This window comes from Guillardia theta, assembly GCF_000315625.1.
Source record: "Guillardia theta CCMP2712 unplaced genomic scaffold GUITHscaffold_74, whole genome shotgun sequence".
Lineage (NCBI taxonomy): Eukaryota > Cryptophyceae > Pyrenomonadales > Geminigeraceae > Guillardia > Guillardia theta.
This window is the reverse complement of record NW_005434600.1, coordinates 123537-133258: the sequence shown is the minus strand read 5'-3', so window position 1 is coordinate 133258 and position 9722 is coordinate 123537. Positions and strand designations below refer to the sequence as shown.

At 52.9% G+C, this 9722-nt stretch overlaps 4 protein-coding genes across 4 annotated transcripts; all 4 read left to right on the top strand.

Annotated features, from left to right (window-relative positions):
- Positions 1 to 91: 91 nt before the first annotated feature.
- Positions 92 to 511, top strand: GUITHDRAFT_114294 (hypothetical protein; the record flags this gene model as incomplete). The annotated part of the gene is made up of 1 exon (XM_005826491.1): positions 92 to 511. One exon carries the CDS (start codon positions 92 to 94, stop codon positions 509 to 511), a length of 420 nt encoding a protein of 139 aa, XP_005826548.1.
- A 3335-nt stretch (positions 512 to 3846) lies between these two features.
- Positions 3847 to 4071, top strand: GUITHDRAFT_76256 (hypothetical protein; the record flags this gene model as incomplete). Its single annotated transcript, XM_005826490.1, has 1 exon — positions 3847 to 4071. A coding segment is annotated over one exon (225 nt), but the record flags the coding sequence as incomplete, so codon positions are not given.
- A 201-nt stretch (positions 4072 to 4272) lies between these two features.
- On the top strand, positions 4273 to 4917 carry GUITHDRAFT_45179 (hypothetical protein; the record flags this gene model as incomplete). The annotated part of the gene is made up of 1 exon (XM_005826489.1): positions 4273 to 4917. A coding segment is annotated over one exon (645 nt), but the record flags the coding sequence as incomplete, so codon positions are not given.
- A 498-nt stretch (positions 4918 to 5415) lies between these two features.
- On the top strand, positions 5416 to 8880 carry GUITHDRAFT_76247 (hypothetical protein; the record flags this gene model as incomplete). The annotated part of the gene is made up of 3 exons (XM_005826488.1): positions 5416 to 5580; positions 5986 to 6182; positions 8451 to 8880. 3 exons carry the CDS (start codon positions 5416 to 5418, stop codon positions 8878 to 8880), a joined length of 792 nt encoding a protein of 263 aa, XP_005826545.1.
- Between the last annotated feature and the right edge of the window lie 842 nt (positions 8881 to 9722).

Genomic DNA, 9722 nt, shown 5'->3' with positions numbered 1-9722 from the left:
CTGCCACCGCAGTCGCTACAGCCTGCTATCGCCTTCCTCCTTCGCTCCAGCTCGTCTATTCCTCCAACTCGACTTTTGGCCTCTCGTTGAGATGGAAAGCTCCATGACCTACTCTTCGATTCTCTGCCAGCTCCCGCCGTCAGAAAGCGACCAAGGCTCTCTCCTGCTCTGTAGCCCTCCTTCCCCTTGCCTGCAAGAAACCTGCTCAGCGATACCATCCAAGCACGGGAGGACGTGGGACGGCGAGGCTCGCGCGAGACACAGCGAGCGATGCACTGGGAGGTCGAGGCTGACGCTCTCGGAGAAGACGGACATCATCAAGCTCTACTACGAGCCGTCCTCCTCGAGGCCTCCGGTGGACCAGAAGACGCTGGCTCGGATGTACGGGAAGAGCAAGGCAGCGATCAGCAAGATCTTGAAGCCGGAGTACGCGCACCGGGTGCTGTCGAGCTATGCTAAGGTCGTGGGTGTGAAAGAGATGAATTTGAAGTACGCCCAGCTCGTCAAGTGAAGAGATCAGAAGAGGAAAGTTGAATGGTAGATGTGAGAAGAGTGTCCTTGAGAAGTGAAGTGAAGTTGTGAGGTGAAGTGAGGTGAGATTTTCAAAAGATTTCTGTGAAGATCTTTTCATTTTCTTTGTTAAAACGAATCAAATCAAAACTTTTTTATCATTTCTTGATCTCTTCCCATGTGAGGTCATACGGACTCGTGCATGTTGACAATCACGAATATTTCTTTGCAACAAGGTTCATCTTTGATTGCTGTGTTGATTCAAGGGAATTGTTCAGTCTCCCTATACAAATTGTGTAACAGCATATCACAATGAGCATTCGAATGATTCAGATAACTTTATTTCCTAGTTAATGTGCTCAAATAACTACGTCATTGTTGTGCGTAAAATTCTTTTGGCTGTGTATTCTCTCTCAGATTCCCGAAGGTGGTTTGCACAACGCTTTTTGTTTGCCTTTCAGAGCTGTAAGCGCATGGTTGCAGGCTAGCAAAAGGCTCGAATAAAGTAAATACGAGATCATATTGGATGCTTGATATGAATTCACATCGAACGTCGTTTCGTTCATGCATTCGTTCATTCAACAACACTTTGCTTCCTTCATTCCTTCATCCTTTCCTTTTCGGCGTAAACAAAGTTTCCTCTTCCAGCCCCTCTCTCCATACCTCTCACCCCACCCTTCCTCCTCGCTCTCCTCCATTCATTTGGCGTGCCTCGCTCAGTTGCTTTTTGCGTTCATCGTGCGAGGAACGAAGATGATAAAAGACTCATAGGTCAATGGAATCAATCAGAGGATTTTCTAACTCCCTCACTACTGCCCCTTCCTTGCTTCCACTTCACTCTTTGCTCCCTCGTCTGCTCCCACGCCATTCCTTACTGTCTTCGCTCCCTTGCTGGGGTCCCTGTCCTCCCTCCCTGTCCTCCCTCCCTGTCCTCCCTTCCTGTCCTCCCTCCCTGTCCTCCCTCCCTGTCCTCCCTCCCTGCTCTCCCTCCCTGTCCCCTCTCCATGCCATGCCTTTTTCCGTCATCCACGTCTCCCAGCTTGCATGGCCACTGCTTGGTGCCTTCCCCTTCAGTCTCCCTAACTAACTTCAACCGCGTACCTGTCGGCCTTGTAACCCTCATATTTTCATCCTTCCCTCTTTCCTGCCATGCCAGCCCTGTCCCTGTGTCCTTGCTTGCATGCCTTCATGCATGCCTTCATTGCCTCGTGCCTGCAGTTGCCCTGCCTCCGACTGCCTCCGACTGCCTCCGACTGCCTCCGACTGCCTCCGACTACCTCCGACTACCTCCGACTGCCTCCGACTGCCTCCGACTGCCTCCCAACCTCCCTGCCTCCCTGCCTTGCCTCCCTCTTTCCCACCTCCTCTACCCCCTTCGCCATTTCCCTCCCCCCACGTCCCCTCGCTCCCTCGCTCCCTCGCTCCCTCCCTCGCTCGCTCCCTCCCTCGCTCCCTCCCTCCCTCCCTCCTTTCCAATTTGTCTCCCACTCTCCCGCTCTCCCGCTCATTTCCTCACTCTCCTCTTCATCTCTTCATCTCTTCCTCCTAACTGTCGGTCTCGCCATTCTCTCTTCCTCTCGCCCTTTTCCTGCCGACCTGCTCGTCGACACGAAATGTGGATCCAGGGCAAAAACGCAGACAACTTTTAAAAAAAAGAAAACGTACAAGGAAAAAAAGAAACAGAAGGCAGGGGTTGAAATCCCCTTACAAGGGGCTCGCTTGCTCCCGTCCTCGTATCAGGGTTCCACTTCAACCTATCCCGTCCTCTCCCTTCTTCCTCCCCCCTCTCTCCCTCTCCTCTTTGCGCTCCATGCTGTGCCCCATGACATCACCGAGTCAGCTCCTGTAAAACATCCACTCCTTCCTCGCCTTGATTGCCACTGCAACCATTGCCATCACCTGCTCCTCCTGCTCCTGCTCCTGCTCCTGCTCCTGCTCCTGCTCCTGCTCCCGCTCCTGCTCCCGCTCCTGCTCCTGCTCCTGCTCCTGCTCCTGCTCCCGCTCCCGCTCCTGCTCCTGCTCCTGCCTCTCAATCGTTTCCTCCCATCTCTGCCCCGCTTCCTTCCCCGTTGTTGCCCTCCTGCTCCTGCTCCTGCTCCTGCTCCTGCTCCTGCTCCTGCTCCTGCTCCTGCTCCTGCTCCTGCCTCTCAATCTTTCTGCTCCTGCTCCTGCTCCTGCTCCTGCTCCTGCTCCATCTTTCCCACCCATCCTACACCCAGCGTCCTTTTCCATTGTCGCCTTACTCTGAGCCGCTTCACGATCTCAAATATCTTCCTCCGCCACTAGGGACGATATAGGAGATGCCATCCACTTTGTCTTTTGTGAGTTGACCATGCCAAATGGCAGTCGGCATAACCAATGAACAAAGTGATGTATGTATTGATCAGTCTCTTTCCTGCCTAGCTCGTTTCTGTTTGTCACTTCCACTTGAGTAAACACATGTCCTTTGGCATTGTGATTCAGTCCCTACCTGGAAAGACTCGAAACCTCCTCAGTCTAGCAAAAAGTCAGTATTGCAAGAATCAGGTTAATGCTGCAGCATTGTTTTGACTTAGTCTGATCAAATCAACATGAAAAACCAACAGCAGTGGCAACCAACAGCCAAAAGCAAACAAAACAACACGAAACAAGCATCTTGAACCGTAACTGCCACCATTCCGCCCCGATCATGGGGGCCTCTTATTCAGTACGTGTCGGAGTTGTTCCCATCACAACTTCAAGCGTTTAACAAGCAGTAAGCCGACGAGTAACGGCCGCAACATGACAGTGCGATCAGTGATGATACAGTTTAGCCTACACTAGGCCCGAGCCGCAGCCTAACTTTGAGTCCGGGATGATCACTGGCCAGGAGCAAAACCGTGGGTGTAGTTGCATCAGTTCAAATTTGTTGCCAGTTGTCTAAGGACCGATCCTCGACCCTGCAGCACTTCACCAGCGGCCGGCGCCTGCTGTTCGATAACCCTTTGCTGCCCCGAACTAGCCGACTCGCCGTGAGTCGTGCCCGGGCCGGTGAACTTTACTCACCGTTCGAACACTGTCAAATCTCAGGTTAAAAATCAGTACGAGGACAACCCACCGGGTCATCAGACGTCGGAGGCCCGGGAAGTTCCGAAGTTCGGCGGCAGCTCGTCACTGAGTCAGGGCCCGCGGCACCTGGCCGCGCCGTGGCCCGGCTCGGCGCCCGGCGCCCGCCCGGGCCCCGGCGACGGTCACGAGTCCCGCTTAGTCCGACTACTGTCATGAAATGTTATTGAAATGAGTTTCATTATTTTGAAATTGACATAAAACATTTCAAATATCACCAAACCACTTCTCCCGCCATTCTCTACTTGCATCATGGCCGACGATGAGCAAGCGACGCTTCCCTCCTTCTTCTGCCCCATCAGCATGGCGCTCATGAACAACCCAGTCACCTGCTCTGACGGCTTCACCTACGAGAGATCCTCCATCGAGACCTGGCTGCAGTCCAACACCGTCAGCCCCATGACTGGAATGCCCCTCCAAGGCAGCGGGCTCATCCCCAATCACAATCTCCGCAATGCCATCCAAGAGTGGAAGGAGCACCGGGCGCATTTGATCTCGAGGAGCGAATTTGAGATCGAGCAGCAGCCCATCTCTGTGAGCTCTCTCAAGATCGTCTACAAGGGACATCTCCATGTGCGCGGGCAAGGGGAGCAGCCTCGGCGAGTGCCAGTGGCAGTGCTCAAGGTGAAGAAGCAAGCCGGTCCAATGGAATCAGGGAAATTTCCGCAGCTCGGTCGGCATCCTCGACTCGCAAGGTACATGGGGCGGTGTGATGACAACGGCTGGTTCCTGCTGCTGAGGGAGTTTGCCGAGTTTGGGACCCTCCATGGCGCCTTCGAGAACCTCGAGGGTCAGATCTCCTGGGAGCACAAGGCAGTGATGATGCAGCAAATCGCGCAGGGCATGGAGTTTCTTGCAGAGAATGGTGTCTTGCACCAAGATCTCTCAACACGGAGCGTGCTGCTCTTCGGCTTCAACCAGAAGGATGCGGAGAAGACCTCTGTAAAGGTGGCGGACTACGGGCTGTTAACAGGAAGCAACCATTGCACTTACAGCATGGAAGCAATTATGAATGGACGGCTGTCGTTTAATACCAATGGTCGGCCAGTTCGCTACATGTCACCCGAGGCGATCAAGAAGAGGCAATACACGGAGAAGAGCGACGTGTGGGCGTTCGGCGTAACGTGTTGGGAGATCATGACTTCAGGCAAGACCCCTTACTTTCACATTGCAGACGATGAAAGTGTGTCTGCATATGTGTGCGATGGTGGGCGGCTGCGAAGGGAAGAGATAGACGAAGGATGTCCTGACAGGGTCTGGGAGCTGGTTCAATGCTGCTGGAAGGAAAACGACGAGAACCGCCCTAAGTTCTCTGAGTTGGTGGTGAGTATGGGCAATTTGCGAGGGGAGGGATCAGAGATGAACAAGCGCAAAAGGGCCAGTGGTGAAAATGAAGGGGATGAGGACAGATGCGCGAAACTAAGGAAGATTTCCGAAGAAGTCGTCAGTTGCCAAGGCGAGGAGTTCAATCAAAGCGTTGCCATGGTGATTTGCGAGATGAGATCCCACAAGGAAGATGTAGGAGTGCAGGAGGCAGGATTTATGGCCTTGGACAGCTTGATAAGCTGCGACGAAAAAAACCCGATGCAAGTGAGGAGAGCAGGGGGCATCGAGGCAGTTGTCTGGGGAATGGGGCGGAATTTGGAGCATGCCGGGGTGCAGAAGCAAGGCTTAAAGCTACTAACAAGCATGATCAGCAGAGCCACCATCAATGACTTGGACGTAGTGAATACAGGAGCGATTGAAATAGCGGTCAATGGGATGTTGAAGCACGAGGAGATTGCGGAGATGCAGGAGGCTGCGTGCAAGTTCCTGAGCGTTATGACTGTTCAAAAGAGCAAGAACGAGGTCAGAGTGAGCGAGGCGGGAGGGATGGAGGCGGTAGTAAGGGCAATGGAAAAGCATGCGGCGCATGCGGGGGTACAGGAGGCAGCTTGCAGGGCTCTGGGCAACATGACTTTTTACAAAGAGATTCTTGCAGAGGCAGTGGCGGACGGAAGGATGAAGTCCGTTTTAAGAGCAATGGAGCAACACGGGGAGAATGCAGCGGTACTGAAGGCAGCGTGCCAGGCCCTTAGCAATATGGCTGTGAGCGACACTAAGAATCAGATCATGGCGGGGGAGAAGGGAGGGATGGAAGCGATAGTAAGGGCGATGGAGAAGCACACGGAGGATTCAGAGTTGCAGGAGGCAGCGTGCAATGCTCTCGGCAGCATGATTTTCGGGGCTGGAAAGAAGTGGAATGAGAAAATTAAAGAGAATCAAGTCAGGGCAGGAGCAGCGGGAGGGGTAGAGGCAGTAGTGAAGGCGATGGAGGAGCATAAAGAGCACAAAGGGGTACAACTGATGGCGGGCAGGGCTCTAGACAGCTTTACGGGCGGCAACCAAGAGAATCAGATCAGGGCGGCGGCGGCTGGTGGGATTGAGGGGGTAGTGAGGGCGATGGTGAGGCATAGGAGGGATTTGAAGGTACAGAAGTCAACCTGCAGGGCCCTGAGGAGCATGACTTCTGGAGACAAGGAGAATCGGGTCAGAGCGGGGGCGGCGGGAGGGATCGAAGCAGTTGTCAAGGGGATGAAGAAGCATGGGTTCAAATCGACGTACTGGGAATACGCGATCGACGCCATGCAGTCCTTGGTTGCTGATTGCTCAGAAAATCAGGACAAGGCTGGAGAGGCTGGAGCTATCAAAGAAGTTCTTGAGGGAATCAAACGTTTTTTTGATATCCCGTATATGATGTATCCAGCTTTGGAATTGTTAGCCATTTTAACGGATGGCAACAAGATGAATCAGATGAGGGCGGGAGAGGCAGGAGGAGTTCAGGTTGTCTTGGATAAAATGTGTTCAAAGTTCGAAGACACAAAAGAAGGCGCATGCAAGGCGTTCATAAGCATGACGAAAGACAACTGTGAATTGATCGAACGGGCAAATGACGAAGAATGGTATGTTCATGTTGCCAGTATTATTGAAAATGAGGAGTGGGGTGCGGATGTACACGAAGCAGCGTTGAGGGTATTGGCATCCACGATCCCATACTGCGACGATTATCAAGCCGAGGCAGAAGAAGATGAGATCATCTCGGCAACCTTGAATAGCATGGAAAAGAACTGGCAGCACGCAGGAGTTCAGGAGGCTGCATGCTTGGCTCTGTGCACCTTAACTTTCCAGAACGAAGTGAACCAAGGTAAAGCGATTGACTTGGATGGCATTTCCATTGTTACCAGGAGTGCCGAGGTTCACATGGAAAACGCGGAGGTGCTGTATGCAGCGTTCAAGGCCCTGTACATCATGACTGAGGGACGTACGTCTCAGGACTGCGGACTCGTTGGACGAGAAGGAGGGATTGAGGTAGTGATCAGGGGGATGCTAAGGCATGTCGATCACCCGATGGTGCAGCAAGAAGGAAGCAACGCCTTATACTTCTTGGCCGAAGTTAAAGAAAACCAGCAAAGAGCACGTGATGCGGGGGGGATCGAGGCGACAGCGAGGGCGTTGGAAAAGTTTATGGAGAACGAAGATGTTCGTGTCGCAGCATGCAGGGCATTAGAAAGCTTGACATCCTACAACGAGGAGAACCAGGACAGAGTAAGGGCAGTGGGAGGGATTGAGGCGGTAGTGAGGATGATGGGGATGTCTGGGGACGACCAGTATCCATACGACGCAGCGTGCAACGCCCTTGGCAACATAGTAGCTGACAACGAAGAGAATAAGAAAAGGGCAGCGGCGGCTGGAGGGATTGAGGCATTAATGAGGACGTTGGAGCAACATGGGGATGGTGACTATGTGAAACAGTCGGTGTACAGTGCGTTAGCCTTTGTTATTGATGGCAACAAGGAGAATCAGGTCAGGGCAGCGGCGGCTGGAGCGATTGAGGCGGTTGTTACGGGAATGAGTGAAGTCAGCCTTGATGATTCACAGTTACAACTGTCGGCGTGCCGTGCTCTGGACGGCATGACCCGTGGCAACAAAGATAATCAGGACAGGGCAGGGAGAGCGGGAGGAATCGAGGCAGTTGTGAAAGCCATGCGATCGTACAAGAAATCACTTGGGATTCAGGAGACTGCTTGCAAGGCCCTGAGCAGCATGACTTCAGGAAACAAGGAAAATCAGATCAAGGCAGCAGCGGCGAAAGCGATTGAGCTGGTGGTATCATTGGGGACCCTGTTGCCCCACGAAGATCCTGAGGCTCCTAATCATGACTCCACTGTGGCGCTACAGAAGGAAAGGCTCAATGCTCTTGAGAGCATGACTGCTGGCAATGCAGAGAACCAGTGCAGGGCAGGGGCGGCAGGAGGGATCGAAGCGGTCGTGCAGACAATAGAAAAATGGAGTCACAGATCTGTACGCGCCGCAGCCTTTAGAGCTCTGGACAGCATGACGGCTGGGAATAGTGACAATCAGGACAAGGCGGAGGCGGCGGGCGGCATTGAAGTGGCAATGAAGAATTCGACAAAGTATGTGTATAACGACACAGACAAAAAGTTTGTGTTCAGAGCTCTGGAGAGCATGGTTGCCGGCAACGCCAAGAACTTGAACAAGATAAGAAAATCGTCTGTTCGTATCCGAGATATGGTCCATAATCTGTTTGAGTACAACACGGAATCTGAGCTGGTAGTTACCGGGTTTAGGCTGTTGGTCAGCCTAGCAGCAGATCCCGAGATCCAAGTTGAGTTGGGGTGGGCTGATGTAGTCAACGAGGTGGTCAAGGCAATGAGGAGACTCTTGAAGTGTGTAGAGGTACAGGTACAAGGCAGCAGGGCTCTGATCACGATTACGGACCGAAACGAAGAAAGCCAGGACAGGGCAGGATTTGCAGGAGCGATGGAGGTAGTGGTCATGGGTATGGAGATTTACAGGGAAAATCCAGAAGTGCAGGAGGCAGCGTGCGGGGCTCTGGGCAGCATGACTGCTGGCAACAGGAAGACTCAGGAAAGGGCGAACAAGGCAGGAGGGGTCGAGGCGGTGGTGAGGGCGATGGAGAAGCATGGGAATCACGCGGCAGTACAAGAGGCAGCTTGCAAATCTCTGCACAGACTGACTGCTGGCAACAAAGAGAACAAGGTCAAGGCAGATGCGGCGGGAGGGGTGGAGGCGGTAGTAAGAGCGATGCAGCAACACGGGGAGAACGCGGGGCTACAGGAGGCAGCTTGCAGAGCTCTGATCAGCATGTCAAACAACAACGCTGGGATCCGGCAACGTGTCGCAAGTCTTGATGGGATGGACATGGCAAGAAGAGCATTTGAGGTTCACCAACTCAGTGTCGCTCAACAACTTGTGTCGCAGTGACTGCAAGTGAGGCTATGATAGGCTAACCTGGTACTATGAACACCACCTTTGCCTGCTTGGACGCGTTACGGCTGACACACCTATCCGAATTCAGGCTACAGGAAAACAGTGACCAATCGTGAATGTAGAATATTTCATGTCAATTCCTCAAGTCGGCGTACCCCCCTCTCTCCCTCCCCTCCCTCTCTCCCTCCCCTCTCTCCCTCCCCTCTCTCCCTCCCCTCTTCCCTTCCCTCTGCCTTCTCTGGTCCTCTTGTTGGTCGTCATACTCTCCCTCCTCCTCCGCCTGCTGTTCCCTTTCCTACCAGCGCTCATTCCGACACTCGTTGCCTGCTTTGCCTGCCAGCCTCTGTTTCCTTGGTCTCCTTCGTTCTTCCCTTCATGTGCACCAATTTTTTATTCCTCTGATACATCTACACTATTCCTTTCCGTAAATTTCACAAACTTTGCAACGTTTCTAAAGACTCTTGTGAGCTTGGTTCAGAGATAGTCATCTTTTCGCCAGAGGTGGCTGAAGAGCTCATCTATCAACACAACAAACATTACCCTAGAGCGCAAGAAATCAAAGAGCATCTTTCAACTCACACTAGCAATACGGAATATGAATCATTGACACAAGTAGCTCATCGTATTGATCGTCATAGCTCATCGTCAAAACGTAGCAATGCTTGCAGAACTCTACTGATTGCCCAAGTTCAATCATGTTCTGCATCCGAACTGCTACGAGCATGATTGGCGAATTTCGACGGCTCAACAATAAAAGTCGGGCCCGCCTCAAAACATATAACATGCGCCCATGGGGAGCCCATGGCGATCCTCCTTCACCCCCCCCCCTCCCCCAC